At 45.2% G+C, this 20,473-nt stretch overlaps 1 protein-coding gene across 3 annotated transcripts in view; it reads left to right on the top strand.

Annotated features, from left to right (window-relative positions):
* Positions 1-7,434, top strand: part of SPRING1 (SREBF pathway regulator in golgi 1) — a 146,640-nt gene extending 139,206 nt beyond the window's left edge. Inside the window, exons 5-6 of one of the 3 annotated variants that reach the window (XM_055080781.1) lie at positions 3,698-3,754; positions 6,277-7,434. In XM_055080781.1, the coding sequence (XP_054936756.1) occupies positions 3,698-3,754; positions 6,277-6,432 (213 nt within the window). In that variant the 3' untranslated portion in view covers positions 6,433-7,434. Of the gene's footprint in view, positions 1-3,697; positions 3,784-6,276 lie in introns of all 3 variants that reach the window. The other 2 variants (XM_028480802.2, XM_028480803.2) reach the window with 2 other exon arrangements.
* Positions 7,435-20,473: the final 13,039 nt, after the last annotated feature.

Genomic DNA, 20,473 nt, shown 5'->3' with positions numbered 1-20,473 from the left:
AGCTTTTAGTTTTATTGATCTTTGCTATTGTTTTCTTCGTTTCTATTTCATTTATTTCTGCTCTGATCTTTAGGATTTCTTTCCTTCTGCTGACTTTGGGTTTTCTTTGTTCTTCTTTCTCTAGTTGTTTTAGGTGTAGGGTTAAATTATTTATTTGAGATTTTTCTTGTTTCTTGAGGTGAGATTGAATTGCCATAAGCTTCCCTCTTAGAACTGCTTTTGCTGCATCCCGTAGGTTTTGGGTCATTGTGTTTTTGTTGTCATTTGTCTCTATGTATTTTTTAATTTCTTCTTTGATTTCTTCCGTGATCTCTTGGTTATTTAGTAGTGCACTGTTTAGCCTCCATGTATTTGTGGTTTTTACAGTTTTTTTTCCTATAATTGATTTCCAATCTCATAGCATTTTGGTCAGAAAAGATGCTTGATATGATTTCAATTTTCTTAAATTTTCTGAGGCTTGATTTGTGACCCAAGCAAGATGTGATCTATCCTGGAGGATGTTCCATGTGCACTCGAGAAGAAAGTGTATTCTGCCACTTTTGGGTGGAATGTTCTATAAATATCATTTAAATCTATCTGGTCTATTGTGTCATTTAAAGCTTGTGTTTCCTGATTTATTTTCTGTTTCGATGATCTGTCCATTGGTGTAAGTGGAGTGTTAAAGTCCCCTACTATTGTTGTGTTACTGTCGATTTCCCTTTTCATGGTTGTTAGCATTTGCCTTATGTATTGAGGTGCTCCTATGTTGGGTGAATAAAGATTCATAATTGTTATATCTTCTTCTTGGATTGGTCTCTTGACTGTTATGTAGTGTCCTTCCTTATCTCTTGTAACAGTCTTTATTTTAAAGTCTATTTTATCTGATACGGGTATTGCTACTCCAGCTTTCTTTTGATTTCCATTTGCATGGAGTATCTTTTTCCATTCCTTCACTTTCAGTCTGTATGTCTCCCTAGGTCTGAAGTGGGTCTCTTGTAGACAGCATATATATGGGTCTTGTTTTTGGAGCCATTCAGCCAGACTGTGTCTTTTGGTTGGGGCATTTAGTCCATTTACATTCAAGGTTATTATCAATATGTATGTTCCTATTACCATTTTCTTAATTGTTTGGGGTTTGTTTTTGTGGGTATTTTTCTTCTCTTGTGCTTCCCGCCTAGGGAAGTTTCTTTAGCATTTGTTGTAAAGCTGGTTTGGTGGTGCTGAATTCTCTTAGCTTTTGCTTGTCTGAAAAGCTTTTGATTTCTCCGTCAAATCTGAATGAGATCCTTGCTGGGTAGAGTAATCTTGGTTGTAGGTTTTTCTCTTTCATCACTTTAAGTATATCTTGAAGTATACTTCAATGACATAGTTTGCTTTTAAAAAATAATTATGTCCATGCTCTGTAGCAGAGGTCAGCAAACTCTAGCCCCTGGGTCAAATCCACCCATTACCTGTTTTATAAATAAAGGTTTTTTAAAAAATATTTATTTATTTATCTATTGTGGTTGTGCTGGGTCTTAGTTGCGGCATGCGGGATCTTTAGTTGCGGCATGAGGGATCTTTAGTTACGGCGTGCAGACTTCTTAATTGTGGCATGCAGACTCTTAGTTGTAGCATGCAGACTCTTAGCTGCGGCATGCGTGCAGGATCTAGTTCCACGACCAGGGATCAAACCCAGGCCCCCTGCGTTGGGAGCGTGGAGTCTTACCCACTGGACGACCAGGGAAGTCCCTATAAATAAAGTTTTATTGAGACACAGCCATGCCCATTTCATTTACATACTGTCTATGGCTGTTGATGTGCTACAATGACAGAGTTGAGTAGTTGTGACAGAGACCAAATGGGCCACAAACCCTAACATATGTACCATTTGGTCTTTTACAGAAAAAAATTTGCTGACTCCTTTTCTATAGACTATCACTTGGGGTCTCATTCAATCCTTATATTAGAGAAGAGTCAGGACTGTTTTTCAAGGAAAATGTCAGCCCTATTAAAAGGCTCTCCTTCAGTCTACTCCCTTGCATAGTTGGGGTGCCTTCTATTAGCTGTATATCTCCTTGGGTTTAGTGCTTTAAGACCCCATACCAGAAGGCCAGCCCTGGTCTGCCTTCCAGTGATTGTCAAAGTAATTTGATTTGCTTTGAATTTCCTGTCCTAATTCTGTTTTTAAAAATTCTGGTCATTTGAATTACAAAAGTAATACTTATCTTTTGTAACATTTCAAATAATAAAGTATCTAAAATAAAATTAATAGTCTCACCACTCCTCTCCAGTCCAGTTCCCTGGTGCAATCAGTGTTAGCAATTAGGTATAAATGTTTCCCTACTGTTTTCTTTATTTATAAAAACATATAGAAACCCACTTACTGGGTGTGACTTTTTTTGGTCTTTTTTTTTTTAATAAAAATAGGATCACATTTGCTTTTATTCTATTTAACAAAGTGTCGCAGGCATATCTCCCAGTCAGTGTGTACAATTTTATTTTATAATTTTTGATATCTGTACTGTGTTCCTTAATATAAATACATCCTGATTTTTTTCAACCATTTTCCTATTAATGTACATTCAGATTGCTTCCAGGTTTTTTTTGTTTTTTTTTTAAACTATTACAAATGATACTGTAATATACTTCTTCATATATTTATGTCTTTATACACTGGCATTTTCATTTCTGGTGGATATATTCCCAGAAGTGGGAGTGCTGGGCTACAGTTTAGATTTTCAAAAATACCAACAGTTGATTTTCCACCACTTGATAATAATTTACAGTCCTCCCCCAATGGTGTTTGAGAGAACTAGATTCCTTACACCCTCGCCAGCTCTGGATGTTACACATATTTTCCATTTTTGCCAATCTGATGGGTAAAAAATAGTATCTCATTGTTCTCATTTGCATTTCCCTGACAAGTGAGCCTGAGCATCTTTTCATATGTTTATTGAATATTTGCATTTCTGCTTCTGTGAATTTCTGTAGCCTTGGCCCATGTTTCCACCGGGTTATTGGTCTTTTCCTTATTAATTTGTAGGATCATTTTATAACCTAAGCATATTAGCTCTTTATTAACTATACAGCTGCAAATATTTTCTTTGTTCATCATATGTTTTGCCATGGCTCTGCTTTTGATTAAAAAAAAATTAAATTTCTGCCCACTAGGTTCTTGCTAAGAATATAACTAAAACTGTTAACTTTTCAATTCTTATCAGAATCTCAGCTCTGAGAAATAATATATGTGGAGCTTTATTTAAGCAGTGGTTCTCAAACATTTTCTAATTTAAGTAACCGAACTCCCCCCCCTTTTTTTTTTCCAAATACGTCCTTGGGTTGAAAAAAGAGAAACTGATGTGGTTGAATTGGGTCTGGGGGCTCAGATCTCTGCCTGAGAGGGGCCTCTTCCCCTCTCTTCCAGCAGTCCCTGAGACACTGGGGGAACCACTGGTGCTCCATGGAACCTAGTTTGAGAATCCATCTTGAAGGCTCTGCCATCCCTCCATTCATTTCATTAGTTTTCTACCGTGTGTTCCGTAGAATATTAAGTAGGATATTAACAAGTGCTTTGTGAAGAAAGGACTCTGAGATTATTCCATGGCCTGCCAAAATCAGGCACGCTTTCCCTTTTTGAACTAGCTCACATTTGGATTCTTTTGAGATGGAAATGCTAGTGTACCAAGAGACAGAAACTGGACAAAAGGTAACACACAGCCTTAATTTCTTTTCATAGGCGATGCCAAAACAAACAGCCAGTTATTGCCCTTGCTGCTCCCGCCATCAGCCAAAGGTGCGACTCTTGTTTTCTGACTGGTCTGAGTAAGTACTGCTCATTTAGTGCTAGTTATGGGTAGCCAAGGACATGGCTATGGTTATGAGTAACTGAGGGGTCTTATCTGACATCTACAGAGGTGACCAGCAAGGAAAAGGGGTATGCTGACCCCTTTTTAGTTTCTCAGGGGCAGAAATTGTGGGCTCTTAGTGACTGTCCATCACACCTTTCTTCTGCCTTATTTGGAATTTGAGTGACCAATTTCTTTTCCAAAAATCATTTATTTATTTGAAGTCATGCCTAGAAAAAAAGAGCAAAGAGGAGTTTAAATAAAGGTGCTTTAAGGAAGAGATTTGAACATACTACTTTGTTTCCTTCCTAGGTCCTTTTAAGAAGGGACAAAGGAAAGACATATTGGCATACCTTGCTTAAGAATGGCAGTCTGTTCATCTTACCTGTTCTTCTGAGAAAGAAAAACTCTTTACAAGTAGGATCAATGGACCTAGGTCCCGTTTGGAGACTGTCCCTAGGTTCTTGCACAACAGTGGGCAAAGGAGCTTGGGAAGTGCTGGATTTCTTTACTGCAGGACTTCTCAGAGCCTTTAAAATGCTAGTGTTCACTGTGAGGTCCCAAGAGGAAGCCCTGGAGGGTTTCCCACCTTTCCTTGACTGCAGAACCCTTTGTGGGAAGAGCTTCTCCAGGACTGGTATTCCATCCTATGTCCTTTAGGAAAAGCTGGACTAGATAGCCTTACATTTTTCCGTGGATAAAACCAGACTCTCAGAGGATTGCAGCCTTTTATTCCTTTGTTTTGGCCACTTATAGGTTGGCTTGTATTGAACTTCCCTTAACCTGCATTGAGCATAAACTTGCTATCATTTTTAATGCCAGGTGGTTGCAATTTTACTAGTAGAAGCTGTGCTTTCCTAAGCAATCAGTTTGCTTATATCCATCAGTTTTGTTTCCCTCTTTGCCCATACTTCCAGGATGCTCAAACCAGATTTCTGGGTCACTGCCAATAATGGTATAGAAGTCTGTGGTATATATTTTGGGTACCGATCTTATCCTTTATTTCAACATATTTTCCTACCTTTTCACTGAGTCCCCATTTCCTTGTTTAAAATTTTTTATTATGTTGTATTGATGTATGTAAATAGGCTACCTTCTAATCCTATTTCTGAAATGTAATGGAGCATAATAATAAGATAAGCACATACCTACATATGTAATCCAACTAGTGTATATTAAATGCTTACCATATGCAAGGTACCCATTAGGGCCCTGGGGAAATAGAGATGAACACGTTGTGGTTGTCGTCCCCGGTGGACGTACGGTGCTGTTGTTGGTGAAACAGACTACGTAAATTACCACCATCAACAGGCATAAATAATCACTACAGTATTGTGTGTTAAATTGTAAAAGAAGTAGGTGTAAAGTGCTCTGGACGTTCCAGAGAGACTGAGTAGAGAGAGAGAGACAGGCAGAGCTGCCCCAGGACCCTGGCTACTGCTCCTGGCTGTCTAGGCCTTTCCAGCATCAACCTCCAGGTACAGGTAGGTGAGAGAGTCTAGATGATTCCAGCTGCAGTCTCAAGCCACCCCAGCTAACAGATCGGAGGGTACCTCTGAGCCCTGCCCAAATGACAGATGTGTGAGCAAAATAAACTCTTGTGGGGTTTTTTTGGCTGCATGGGGTCTTCGTTGCTGCGCGTGGGCTTTCTCTAGTTGCAGCCAGCAGGGGCTACTCTTCGTTGCGGTGAGCAGGCTTCTCATGCGGTGGCTTCTCTTGTTGCAGAGCACAGACTCTAGGCACGTGGGCTTCAGTAGTTGTGGTGCATGGGCTCAGTAGTTGCGGCGTGCAGGCTCTAGGGCGCACAGGCTTCAGTCATTGTGGCTTGCAGGCTCTAGAGCACAGGCTCAGTAGTTGTGGCCCACGGGCTTAGTTGCTCCGCAGCATGTGGGATCTTCCCAGACCAGGACTTAAAGCCATGTCCCTAGCATTGGCAGGCGGATTCTTAACCACTGTGCCATCAGGGAAGTCCCAAAATAAACTATTGTTGTTTTGAACTAAAAAGAAAGTGCTGTGGGAACCCAGAGAAGGAGCAAATAACTTTGTGGGGAGGAAGGAGAGGAGGGTTGGGATTGTTTGGCTGAGGCTGTGGGTGAGGTTCAGGGTGCTTGCTCACAGCTGGACAGGATCTGCAAATTCGTGTGTCTGAGTCTGTGCATTTTTTGAGAAGAGGCTCCACTGCTCTCATCAGATTCTCAGAAGAGTTCATGACCCACAAAAGGTTAAGATCCATTGCCTTAAAAGGGTGAGGAGACAATCGCCAGGACAACAAAGAATGGAAAATATGTGCGAAGCCCTGGAAGCCCTGGGGTCTGTTTTGGCGAATATGTAGGGTAGGAATGACTGAAGATTCACATTCACTCCATCGTTCTTTCATTTGACAAATAATTTCCTGAACACCTACCATGGATCGGGCGTTGTGCTTGGCTCAGAAATACAACAGTGAACATGATCTTTTGTCCCTCTACAGACCTCACAGCCTCCAGAAACCTCCCCAGAAGGCTATCCTAATCCCCATATCTTTTTCCCAATGACCTGGGAGGCAAGCTTAGTCACCGGAACGTACCACGATTTCTTTCTTGGGAAAGAAAAAGCCCCAACAAGGAATGAAAAGACTTTTTTCTAAGTCGAACCAGACAATGGATGCAGTTAATAAAGAAAGCTGGAGAAAAAAAAACGTAGCCACGTGATTGGATGTGCTTTTACTTGACTATGATTTCAATTTAAATCTTGATTGTATACAAACAGCATCTCTCAACACTGAAAACCCAGCACCTGTGAAGACTTGTTTTCCTTTTTATCTTTCTCTCTCCCCTCTCTCTTACCTCCCTGCTCCCCGCTGCCAATGCTTTCAAAATTGTTTTCAAGGCATCAGGAGAACTTTATGCTGCAGTTGTGAACTTGATTCTTGGTTTTATCACTGACTCACCGTTCCACGTACTGTACCTCTGATTTTCCATCTCCGAAATGGGTATGATTATACAAGAAAATAATGTCTGTGGAAATTTTAAGAACCTCAGGTGATGAGTTTTGTAGATCTTTCACAAATACACACACACACACACACACACACACACACACACAGAGTATCTGATCAACCTGTAGGCAGAGTGGGGGTGGCAGAATTTCCTCAGGACAACCTCAGCAGACAGCATGTGGTTCCCTTACGTGTTGATGCAGTTGTCTGTATGTTTGGTTGAATTATGTCGCTGGATAAACCAGCCTGCAGCCACCTCATACTCGCTCTTGAAACACAACACATTCTCTTTCAGATACAGAGCTTCCAGCTCTGGCTGCTTATGAGGAGGGGAAGGGGAATGGATACGTTCTGTTCCTTGCTCTGTTCCCAGGACACAGGTTCAAGCTTGCCTCCCCCACCCCCATCCCATGAGTTTTATTCTCTGGAAGTCTTCCCTGAACCTTGGCAGACTCAGAGAATCTGTTACCAATGAGCCCTAAACTGGTGTTTCTCACCTCATGTGAAGTTCATATTGTCTATATGTTGCCCATAAAGAGCAATTGTCGCTGGGAAAGTCTTTCTGTGTCGCAGGGGAAGGTAGGGATTTCAGGGGAAGGACAGCTATGCAGTCTAGTGTGGAAACAGCAAAAATAAACACCAAGGCTCTGAGTTTAAAAGTCAACCGTTCTTTTTTTTTTTTGCGGTACGCGGGCCTCTCACTGCTGTGGCCTCTCCCGCTGCGGAGCACAGGCTCCGGACGCGCAGGCTCAGCGACCATGGCTCACGGGCCCGGCCGCTCCGCGGCATCTTCCCGGACCGGGGCACGAACCCGTGTCCCCTGCATCGGCAGGCGGACTCTCAACCACTGCGCCACCAGGGAAGCCCCGACTGTTCTTAAAGATGTTCTCTAGTGGACGTTGGGTACTGTGTCTATTGTTTTTGCTTGACTATCAGCCATGCTCCTTTCTTCTGGAAAGAGCAACCCAGTTTTGTTTTGGTGATCCATCCTCCCCCATTGGATGTCGTCTTTTTGTTTGTTTGTTTAAATACAATCAATTGTACAGATCATTTATTTATTTATTTTTGGCTGCGTTGGGTCTTCATTGCTGCACGCGGGCTTTCTCTAGTTGCAGTGAGCGGGGCCTACTCTTCGTTGCGGCGTGTGGACTTCTCATTGCGGTGGCTTCTCCTGTTGTGGAGCATGGGCTCTAGGTGCGCGGGCTTCAGTTGTTGTGGCACATGGACTCAGTAGTTGTGGCTCACGGGCTCTAGAGTGCAGGCTCAGTAGTTGTGGCGCATGGGCTTAGTTGCTCTGCAGCATGTGGGATCTTCCCGGACCAGGGCTCGAACCTGTGTCCCCTGCACTGGCAGGCTGATTCTTAACCACTGTGCCACCAGAGAAGTCCTGGATGTCGTCTTGGTAGTAGTGTCATTAATCAGAGTGCCTTACTCTCCTTTGGCCAAGATATTAGCCCATGACTGTGGCTTGTCCAGATATATTCTCCCAGAAATTTGAGTCTTGAAGGACTCCACAGGGTTGGAGCTCATTCATCCAGGTGTCTGTGCCCAGAAGAGACTGTCTCTTAGTTCCCCTGGGTCTCCAGAGCTGCTGTGGCCTTCTAAGGACTGTTCTTTGGCTACTACATCTATTCTGTGAATCTCCCTAGGCCCTTCCAATGCATACTTTTTTTTCTCTCAAGTTAGTTAGAGTAACCTTCTGCCTCTGGTCATAATGAAGTAACTGGCACCAGACTTGTTTTCCAGCTGTACACAAGTAGAAAACTGGACAAAATATATGAAACAACTGGTTTCAGACACTGGGCAACAGGCTATGCAGAACTGTGAGCCTGAAAGAAAGGACGCAAATGAGTGGGCCTGTGATCACCTTTCTGCCTGGAAGTACTTTTTAGATTGCAGCACAGGAAGGATGATTCTAAGCAGAGCGTAGTGGCCTCTTTGAGTTGAGGAGACATAGATGATCATATGCAGAGGTTGATGAGGCTGGAATTTGTGAGGCAAAGTTCCAGAGAAGAAGGTACTACATAGATAAACAGTGCCAGAAATCTGTATAAGGAGCCCTTTGAGTCATTGGCTGAATACTAAGTTGCTCAGGCTTTGGATAAAATGCTACAAAGATGGCAAAGAACAACTACTGTGGAAGTATACACTGAATAATTCCCAGAGCTCTTATAGGATCGGGGGACATTCAAATTTCAGCAAGCCAGGATGGGAATAACCTATTGAACATCCAGTGCATTCATTAGAGACCACAGTGAGGTCAGACCTTAGTAGTAGGGCTAAACTAGCCTTAGAAGAAAGGCTCCTCTAGATCTACCCCAGCAAAGCTTTTCAAAATGCCTCAAAAAATCAATCTGACCAGTAAATAACTTAACTTCCCTCCAAAATCAACAACAAAATCTAGACATTTAATTCATAACATTAATAATATCTAGCATCTAATAAAAAATTACTAGACATCTAAGGAAGAAGCATAGAAATGTGAACCATTACCAAGAGAAATATCAGTCACTATAAATAGATTCAAAATGATAAAGATGGTGTAATTAACAGACAAGGACTTTAAAACAGCTATTAGAAATATGTTCAAAGATTTAAAGGAAAACATGAACATAATGAGAAGTGGAAGAAAAAAATTTTGAAGAACCAAATGAAACTTCTAGAAAGGAAATATACAATATCTAAAACGTAAAATTCACTGGATAGGTTTACATATTAAACAGCATATTAAACATATTCTTAACATATTAAACAACAGCACATTAAAAGTTGCATAAGAAAAAATTAGTGCACATGTTGACACAATAATAGAAGTTATTCAAACTGTAGCACAGAAAGAAAAAAGACTAGGAAAAAAATGACCACAGCATCACAGACTCTGAAACAATATTAGATGGCTGACCCTACATGTAATTGGAGTCTCAGTGTGGAAGGAGGGCAGAAGTTTGGAGGTACTGATGGTTTCAGGCTCTGCTGGATCCAGGAACTCAGACAATGTCATTGGGAATCTATCTCTCATCTTTGCTTTCCTTGGTTTTGGCCTCATCCTCAGGCAGGCTGTCCCCAGATAGTGGCAGAGATAGCGTCCAGCAGCTCCAGGCTCATATCCCACTCAGATGCAGATCCAAGAGAAAGTGAATTTCTCTTTCCCCATATTTCAACCATTATTCAGTCTGATTGACCCACTTAGGATCACACACCCATCCCTGAGTAATTCCTGACTCTGATTGGCCAGGTCTGAGTTGTATATCCTCCTTCCAGGGGGGTGGAAGAGAGATGCTCTCCCAAAGATAAATTGGGACGCTGTTACCAAAATATGGTGTCATAGATGCTGAACTGCCAAAAAAAAATAGTCAGTTACTACACTTGTATAAAGCACTAAACAATAAGAGCTGTCGAGTACAGCCTCATCCAAGTACAACTTTGCATGTACCAACTCACTTAATCCTTACAACTGTATCAGGATGGAAGCTCATGAAGGACCCAGCTTTATGACGGTTTTCTAGTTCCAGCTCCCAGCCTTGTGTGACCCAAGGTGGTGCCTCCTGTCCCCAGTCCCTTCAGGTACTGCACTATCAACTTTGGGCTTTCTTTCCTTCTTTATTTTTGGCCCCTGGGAATTACCCCGATTTCCTTAGAAACTTTGTTATGCATTAACGGTAATTATTCTTTTCAACATCTCTCTATATGTTTAATAGCAGGATGGTTTTCAGCTCATCTCTCCATTGTACAGATGGATCCCCAATGTATAATGGGTCATCTCCCCATTGTATCAGTGAGGAAACTGAGGCCCAGAGAAGTTAAGTAGCTTACCCCAGGCCACACAGCTAGTAAGTGGCAGAACCAGTATTCAAACCCAGAGGCCGTTTTCTAACGCACCGTGCTCTGCTACATCAGTGAATGGTGGCTGGTTAATGAGGTCACACACCTGCGTCTCCGTCTGTGGCAGAGTCTTACCTTGACCTAGGGATCCCAGCTCCTCCCTAGACCCTGGAGTCCCTGAGGGCACCATCCTACTTCCTGATAATTACTAAGCCCACAGGAAAGGGAACCTCAATGTTTATGTAAGACACCTTGCAACCAAGATACTATGAATGTTTTCAGTCTGGACAAGGGGAAAGGGGTGGTGGGGAGAAGACCTGGCAAATGGAAGCCCTGGTGGCTTTGTTAGTTTCCTGTGGCTGCCATACCAAATCCTTGGGGTTCCTTGGCTTGGAGCTGCATAAAGTCCAATCTTCCTGTCTTCACCTGGCCTTCCGCTCTGTGTGTCTGTGTGTATGTTCTCTTCTGAGTGTCTAATCTCCCCTTGCCTCACTCTCCTAAGGACATCTGTCATTGAACGTAGGGCCCACCCAGGTAATCCAGGATGACCTCATCTTGAGATCCTTAAGTTTGTTACATCTGAAAAGACTCCTTTTCCAAGTGAGGTCACATACACAGGTTCCGGTGGTTAGGATACAGACCTCTCCCTTTTGGGGGGAAGGGGACACTACTTAACCTACTACTATGGAAAAGCTGCCAAACTTTGTTCCATCTCTGAGCTGTGACCGACGTGGAGAGAGCCCCGGGCTTGGCTGAGTGAGCGAGCCGTGGTGGGCTTTTGACAGTGCCTCTTTTATTGTTTTGTACTTTTCTCTTCTGTTTTGAGGTTTTCTGCCCTCTTTTCTGGAAGGTGCACAATGCTTAGTGCTGGGCTCCGTGCTTATTTTCACCTATAACAGCTGTGTTTCCGGCGAGCAGCTGGGGATGCTTCTGACTCAGCAGGACCGTAGCAGTAACCGTCAAGAAGCCGTTCAAGCAAGTCTAGAAATAAAGGAGCAGTTTCTTCCCCCGTGTCCCCTCCTCCTTTCACTTCCCCACCCGCGGGGACCTTTCGAAAGTCTCAACAAAGCACTTCTTAAAAAACTCCCGCTTCGACCAGTATGCTCAAGGCCTGGCTGAAGGTGGCCCTCAGCTAGGCTGTCCGAAGGCAGATGGAGTCCAGAAAGGACTCTGGCAAACCAGCCTGGCTTTGTATGTGGGAGGCCCCTCCCAAGATGCCCACACCCCCTCCCCACACGGCTATGTCTTACAAGTTTCCCACAGGTCTGAGCAGTGAAAGCGGAGGCGGGCGGGACTTCTGTGGTTTTCCAGGGTGTGGCCACAAGGGCCAGGGTATCTACATTCAGCAGCCCTTCTCTTTTTAAAAGGTAATGATTTCACCCTGGGCCTGGGAGGCAGCTCCAAAGTTTTACCCCCTGGAGAGAGGCCCTGGAAGTCCTGCCTGCAGCAGGAAGGGAACCAACCGGAAAAAAAAAAATTTGCGTCCTGGAGAGCCAACGTCTGTGCATGCTGGTGCCTGCACAAGGCTCACGGGAGAGCGAGACAGCTGCATTCTGAGCCTCGTTCCTGCTGTTCCGAGAAAGAAAGGAACAAATAAATTTAGCTCCATCCTACGCATCCTTCACAGCTGCTTATTGACCAAACAGAAAGAGGCCTCTATTTCAACCCTGGCTTCTCAGCTTTTTTGCCTGATGAGGTCTGCCGCCGCCCTTTACAAGGGGCCTTTCTAGGAGGTGACTGACCCCCGCTGCCTTCAGCTCTCGACTAGAGGCCGTACAAGGAGCTCAAGTTCAGGGTGTGAGGTGCCTTTTGCCATCCTGAAACAAAATGGCGGCCGGTAAATGTTTCCACCTGGGCCTCGGCTACTGGACTTTCTAATGTATTTCTTTGCAAGGCAGAACGTGGGGAAGGCTTGACTGCTCAGAGGCCAGCCTGTAGTTCCCAGAGCCATTAGTTTAATAGCACCATTTGTGGAAATAAAGAACTCGCTGACTGGGTTTGCAAGTTAAGAGACTGGAACGAAGCGCTGAAGAGGTTTCAGGGGGCTCACCAGCTTGGAGGGGTTCCTCTGGGACAGGAGCAAACTGTGGACGTCGAGTCAGACAGATCTGGGTTCAAGTCCTAGCTCTGCTACCTAAGAGCAGAATGCTTCTGGGCGGGGAGGGCTGTCTCCTCACCTGGAAGTGAGGTGTCGGCCACGATGTTGAGCCTCTCTGAGCCTCGTGAAACAGAAGTAATGATACAGGGTTGTCGTGACATGACATCATGTATTGAACATGCCCAGCCCAGTTCTTGGTGTTCCAGGATGGCACTAAGTCCGTCTGCTTTACCTGCCTAAGCCTGATCCCTTGCCTTCTGGCCACAGCATCTGACTCTTTTCTGTAAAGATTTCGGGCTCACCTTACTCTCAAACTCTGGAGGTGAGTTCGTGGCCCAGGACTGATCGTGGAGAATCTCACACACCCCTGGCCATAGTGATTAGTTCCTGGATGTTCATGGAACCCAAGCTGAGATCATCAGAGCCAACTTCAGGGATGTTGGTGGAATTATTGGGATGGAGAAAATCTTTCTGCTGGGTTTCTAAGTGGTCAAATTTTAAACATGGTGATGGTGGTTGATCTCTTTATGTAAAGGAAGGAAGAATCTCCCTGAGAATAAAGCCAACACAGAAGAAAGCAAACACACCGACAAACAGACTGTGTTCTGACCATTTGAGGCCCTTGATTCAGCCATGCCTGAAGCCATCATCCCATGATCTTTCCAGTTATATGAGTCAATACATTCCTTTTTTGATTTAAGCCAGTCTGAGTTAGGTTCTATCTCTTGCAATCAGATGAATCCTAAGTATTACATAGCTCAGCACATATCTTTTTGTATTTGAATTTACTTGTGGCCTCATCCAGAACCAAGAGGTATGCAGATGACTGCTCACTGCCACCTCCAGGAGTGAGAGTCTCTGAAGAGTCTCTATGTTCTGGCATGCTGATTTCCTTTGGGCCTCTCTTGCAGATAGGGAGACAATATAGTGTAGAAAAAAGGAAGGAGTTTTAGGGTAAAACAGATTGAGCTCAAATCTCTTCTTCATCATTTACTAGCTCAGAGACCTTGGGCGAGTAACTTATTCCCTGTGATCCTCTGTCTTTTCACCTGTGGAATGGGATAATACTACTACTTGTGAGTTGCAGTGTGTATGGGTACTAGATTCTAAAGCCAGGGTGAAGGCAAAAACATACCTGAAAATCTGATAGACTGCCCTCCGCCTGAAGGGTTGAGAAACGTTGTTCTAGAATCACACTTAGCGCAGACAGCTATTCATCACAGGAAAGGCTCCCAGGATTGGAGACTGCAGATGAGCAGGTCCATATATTCCATTTCCATGCTTCCTGTGTGGCAAGTCCACATGCGGACAAGACAGGGGGCATTGTCCACACCCTTTCAATGAGCATTTCTCTCTCTTCCTTTTGGCCAACGGCGTATGGCTGAATTGGTGTAAGTCAACGCTTGCAGGGTGTGCCCGTCCTGCTCCTGCCTCACAGACCTGCTGCGAGCATCCGAGAGGCCCTTGTGTAGAATGGGCTTTGCACAGAGCGAACCCTTAGGCGTCAGACTTGGTACTTGTATGATTTTCACACGTAGCGCAAACCTTGTGCACAGTAAGTGTTCAGCATGGGTCTTCTGAACTGCCTTAAATTCGGAACGAGAGCCCCCAGCCTTGTGGGGAGGACGTGACAGTTCCAAGGGAGTCTCGACACGCATGGTTCTTGTCTGAACTTGCAGCTCTGACAGGGCTCTCACCACCACCTGCCTCAGTAGCTGTCGCCCCTCTTGTGCTTTTCCAAGCCCTCAGCCCCAGCACACGGAACATGGGATCAGTTTGCTTGGAGACCACACTCTGGCCCCCAGCCCCAGCTCCTGCCCTTGACCCTCATCCAGTCCCTTTATCTCTTGGAGCCTCAGTTTCCTCCCAGTTAAAACAGGGATCGTAACCCCCAGCTCTTCACGAGATCGTCTGTCGGGGCTTACTTAAGTGCACCAGACTTACACCTGGGCACCACAGACCTGAGATTCAGTCTGTGGGCTTGTTTTTTTTTTTTTTTTTGGCCTATATATTTTCTCTTAAATATTTGAATTACCTATTTTCTAGTATTTTTAATTGAGGAGCAATTTACCTAACATGAAATTATCCATTTTTAAGTGAACAATTCAGTGGCATTCAGTACAGTCACAATCTTGTGCAACTGCCGCCTTGATTTAGTTCTAAAAAACTTTCATCACCCAAAAGGAAGTCCCATACCCATTATTCATTCGTCCCCATTCCCCTCTCCCCCCATCCCCTGGCAACCAGTAATCTGCTTTCTGTCTCTATAGACTTGCCTATGTTGGACACTATATATAAGTGGAATCATACACTATGTGACCATTTGTATCTGGCTTCTTTCATTTAGCATCCTGTTCTTGAGGTTCATGCATGTTGTAGCCTCTGTCAGTCCCTCGTTCCTTTTTATGGCCAAATAATATTCCATTGTACGGATAGACCACATTTTGTTTATGCACTTAGCCATTCATGGACTTTGGGTTGTTTCTACCTTTTGGCTCTTTGTGAATAATGCTGCTATGAACAGGCTTGTAGATGAGCTAGTTTGAGCACCTACTTCCAGTTCTTTGGGGCACATAACGAGGAGTGGAATTGCTGGGTCACATGGTAATTCTATGTTTAACTTTTTGAGAAACCACCACTTTGTTTTCCACAGTGTCTGGGCCACTTTTTATTCCCACCACCAAAGTATGAGTGTTCCAATTTCTCCACATCCTCCCCAACACTTGTTACTTCCCATTTTATTTCTTTTATGATAGCATCCTAGTTGGTGTGATGTGGTACTTCATTACAGTTAGATTAGATAGTAGAAGGTAAAAGGAAAAGATTTCACATGAAAACCCAGAGCAACAGCTTCTCTTGAGAACGGAAAGAGTTGTCAACACTGAGACTGCATTCGGGAGAAGGCAGGCATTGTCTGAAGCTCAGTGGCAGCTGCCCCTTCAGCTGGGGTGTCCCTTCCGGGTCCTCCACAGGCCCCAGCCTGCCCTAGCGCTCCCCCAACTCTGAGTCAGCTGCTGCTTCTCATCACACTCCACCGCTCTTTTCCTTAAAGAAGAAACCGGCACCCATGTCTCCATCAAAAGTGAGGAGAAAGAGACTTGGAGAGCCCTGTGGTTTTGAAGTAGAGGAAGACCCGCGATTCTCTGTGGAAGTGTTTCATATGCGCCTGCGTCATTTACTCATTTCTGCCACCTGGTCCCCGTGGGCATCTGAGCGGGTGACACAGCCACAGCTAGCTCTGTCCGCTGTCCTTCCTTAGGGGTGGTGGGGAGGGCAGAGCGATGGCGCGGGGACTGTGCCCTTCTCCCAGGCTGACGCACCCAGGCCAGCCTGGGCCTTCCTGGGCTCACACACATGTGGTCCTTCTGCCTGGAACTTTCTGTCCTGCTCTTCCCCACCCAGCACAACTCTGGTCCTTCTCCAGGTCTTAGCGTAAGCGCTCTTTTCTCCACAGAGTCTTCCCTGCTGCTCCAGAGCACATCAGGTGTCTCTGCTGTGTGTCCTTGCAAGAGCCTGGACTCCCCCCAGGTCCTCAGCACAATTATCGCTCATCTATCCCTTACAGGATTTCTTCCTTCTTTGTAAAACGTGGACCCCGATGCACACATGCGTAGACTCACACGTCCTGGTTTAGGCCACAGGCCCAGCGCTTGTCCATCCAGACCCGTCTCGTGCCTGCCTTCATCTAGGGCTGCCACTCTCCCTGCTTCCCGCAGGCAGCGACTCCAGTGTGCACAACATAAACTTTCCAACCCACTTTCCAGCGCTTATGAAACATGCATAATGTTGTTCTTCGGGCGTGTGTGTTTTAAATTTATGCCACTGGGGTTGTATCATAAATCTCAGTCTAGTTCCTACTTTTTTCATCTCAGGCTATGTTTTTAAGATCTATCCATGGTGATATATGCAAATCCAGTGTATTATTTCTGCCTGATGCGTATTATTCCATGATCTGCATTTATCGGATGTGGTTTATCTATTTCGCCTGTCATGGACAGGTAGGTCACCTCTGGCTCCTTGCTGTGACAAACCTGGCCTCCACCAACATCCTCATGTGTGTCTCCTTGTCATCCTAGGCAGGGGTGTCTCTAGGATACACACCTGGGAGAGGCACTGCTGTTTCATAGATTGTTATGGGTTGAACTGACTACCCCCCGCAAGGGTACGTTTGAAATCCTAACCAAGAGTACCTCAGGATGTGACCTTGTCTGGAAACAAGGTTGCTGCAGGTGTAATTAGCTAAGATGAGGTCATATTGGAGTAGGCTGGACCCTTAATGCAGTATGACTGGTGTCCTTATAAGAAGAGGGAAAACAATGTGAGAAGACAAAGGCAGGAATTCAAATAACGTAGCTGCAAGCCAAGGAGCGCCAAGGATTGGCGGCCACCGTCAGAAACTAGGACGAGGCAAAGAAGGGTTCTGCCCAGGGTGTCAGTGGCAGTGCGACCTGCTGGCGTGTAGCCAGGTCTGCGTTCACAAGCTTCTCAGAGCATCTGGGACTTAGAACTTTCTCTTGATGATGAGTACTGGTAATTTGGGTCACTCTCATTTACAAACACACTACATCCATCCATTCATCCATCCATCCACTGTCTGTACATCCACCCATCATCTGTCCGTTCTTCCATCCATCTATCCATCCATCTATTTATTTCTCCATCCATCTATCCATCCATCCATTATTTTTACATCTATCTGTCATCCATTCATCCACCTATTTATCTATTATTCATCCATCCATCCCTCCCTCCCTTCATCTATCCGTCTATCCATCATCCATCCATCCTCTCATACCACAGATTTTTACTGGGTGCCTGCTCAGTTCTGGATTCACAGTAACGAACCAGACAAACAGTTCTTTGCCCTCATGGAACTCATCATTAGTGGGGAAGACAGACATTAAACTGACAATTATTTAGATACAGGTGTGATAAGCTCTGTAAAGGACAAATATAGTGCCTGTGAGAGCAGAGAATGGGGGGCCTTGGCAAAGCCTGGGGGTCATGGAAGACTTCACTGCAAAGGTGACCTTGAAGCTGAGGCCTGAAGGATGGGTAGGGATTGGCCAGAGGAAACATGGGCAGGAAGGGCCTCCCACACAGAGAACAGGTGTGCATAGTTTGAGATTGGAAAGCATTTGGTGCTTGTAAAGAAGTAAAAGAAGGTCAGCATAGCTGGAGTGGAGGGAGGGTGGGAAAATGCCTGAGACGTGGCTCAACGATTGGCTGGGCCAGTATCCCTGAGTGTCCCCTGGGGACTTGTGCATGGCCGGGGAAGAGCCCCACAGTAGATTAGGAGTAGGAATTACTTTCGTCCACATGGCTCACTTCAAAGCCAGCTCCCTTAGTTGCTGACTAAGGAATGGGCTTAACGATATCCACTCCATAAAAGAGGTGAGCAATAAAACAGTACTCCAGAAATGCCTCAAGGCGCCTAGGAAAAAACAAAACAATTGCATAAATCCATTCATTTTTGCCATTATTTTAAAAATCCCACAAGTTAGTAACACACACAGCAAAAACAAAGGAAATGGCTACCCTTAGCATTTACTTGGTTCTGGTCTTTCTTGGGGACTAAAATATGGTTTTTAGAGGCTTGTCTCATTTATCCTAGAGCAGGACTATGAAGTGATAACGGTGGATCATTACAGATGAGGCAGCGAAGGAGTTGAGAGGTTAAGTTACCTGCTAAGGTCACGCCACGAGACGGGGAAAGAGGTTGGGGAAGAAGACAGGCTTCCTGCCTCTCGGTCCATTGCCAGACCCCTTACAGCCAGACCAGGGAGGAATTGCCTCTCTCCATAAGTGGGAATACCACTGAGAGCTAGATCCACAGAATGGAGAAGAGCACTTGACCTGGAGTCTTGTTGCGGGCGTGGTCTGTGGTGCAGGCTGTGAAAACTATCAGGGAGCCGTCATATTTCCGTTTCTCTTGGGCTGCTCCTGTCCAGAGAGAGAGAGAGAGAGAGAGAAAGGGAGCCCCAGTCAAGGCTGGAAGAGCCGGCCTGCAACACATCCACTCAGGGCTGTCAATACTTGGGTTTTACGGACACCCAGCTTCAGAGGCAATAGCTTAGTGCCTCTTCATCGATTTCACTATCATTTCAGGTCCATAGCTCACAGCTAGAAACCAGCCTGCATAAAACCTCACATTATGGTGCTTCTCTTCTTCTTAAGGACACTACATTCCATTAGGAAAGCCAAACTGTTAGAGGCAGGCTTGATGGCTGAGCCTGACGTTATTATCTCGCTGAACAATTACAGGGCCAACCTCTTAGAGGGGGACTCCCCAGTACACACGTAGGATTTGGTCGACGAGATGTGCAGAATGCGGGGAAGGGCTGGGAAGACAGAGGGCAGCCAGCAAGCCCAGGCACTCAACCCTTTAGTGAGCGTCCAAGTTTACTCGCAGAAGTCCTCAGGGAATTGTGCTTCAGAGAGAGACCTTTCTTCTGACCTAATTTCAGAGTCCAAACAATGAAAATTAATTACTGAACAAGTATGGATTAGGTGCCTGCTCCATCTCGATCCTGGGCTAGACAGCAGGGACATTTAGAAGCTTTAGGCTATGGTGTGGTCTGAATGTTCTCAGCATCCCCCTCAACATGCTGCTCTGGGCGTTCCCTGCCTGTTTGATCCAGGTTGGTACTGGAGACGAAACCTATTTGTTATCTGTGGTCTGGGAGTTCAGAGAGTGGTCAAGCGAGGCTCTTTGATAAGGTGGAATGGGCGAGGCTTTGAAGGACAGGCAGAATAGAGTTGAGGGGATTGGGGTGTCTGGTAAGGCAGTATTTTGAGACAGTCCAGTTTTCATCCATTTCCATCTTCCATCCATGGACATCTTAGCTGATCTGGGACATTGGTGAGGCCACTTCAGGGCAGGCTTGTAGACATCTGCCTTGCAGACACACACCAGAGCACACACATGGAGCACGCACACACACAAACACACACACGGTATATCTATTCTGGGCATGCTCATTAGCAGCTAACTTTAATCTTCTTTAACGCTTGCATCTCAAATCCCAAATACTTTAGTGTGTGCTGTCTATGAACACACACCAAAAATAGTTCTGGGTAGATAAACACATTGAGCCAAGAGGCTGTCTGATTGCAGTTTGAGTCGCGTGAAGTCACTGCCTCCCAGATCGCTTCCGTGCAGCCGAGGAAGGAATCTTAACACAGAATACCAATAAATAACTAACCTGAACCGCACCTCCTCCCACCCCCTGCGGCCAGCAAGGCATGCAGCCCGCCACCCGCTGTGGGAAAGCCGAGATGCTCTGTCCCTAGGCCTTCGGCAGCATGTGTCCGCTTGAGGGTCTGACCACGTGGCTGAAACTCACTGTTACTTGCGCCCAGTTCACCCCCTGCACTGCACACCTAACTGCAAGATGCAGCAGCTCTTGCAGTTAGGTGTGCAGTGGCTGCAAATCTGCATCGTTGAAAGAGCTGATGAATGTCAGTGAGAAGGAAAAGTCGACGGTGCCTTTCTGCCATCTGCCTCTTTCCTTCCTGCATTGCCAAGTACCTGATGCTGGCTGCTGACTTGATATAGTCATCGTTATAAGAATTTAAAAGTTAAGAAAAAAATTACAGGAGTGTGTAGCCTTGTCCCCGTCCACCACCCACAAAAGGAAGGACCCAGTGTCATTTTGTAGTGGGTGAATGCTGGCCCCTCCGCAAAAGGTATGTCCATATCCTGACCCCCCAAAACCTGTGAATGTGACTTTAGAACAAGTGTCTTTGCAGATGTAATTAAATTAAGGA

The sequence above is a fragment of the Physeter macrocephalus genome, chromosome 19, assembly GCF_002837175.3.
Source record: "Physeter macrocephalus isolate SW-GA chromosome 19, ASM283717v5, whole genome shotgun sequence".
Taxonomy (NCBI): Eukaryota; Metazoa; Chordata; class Mammalia; order Artiodactyla; family Physeteridae; genus Physeter; species Physeter macrocephalus.
This window is presented reverse-complemented; position numbering and strand designations above follow the sequence as displayed.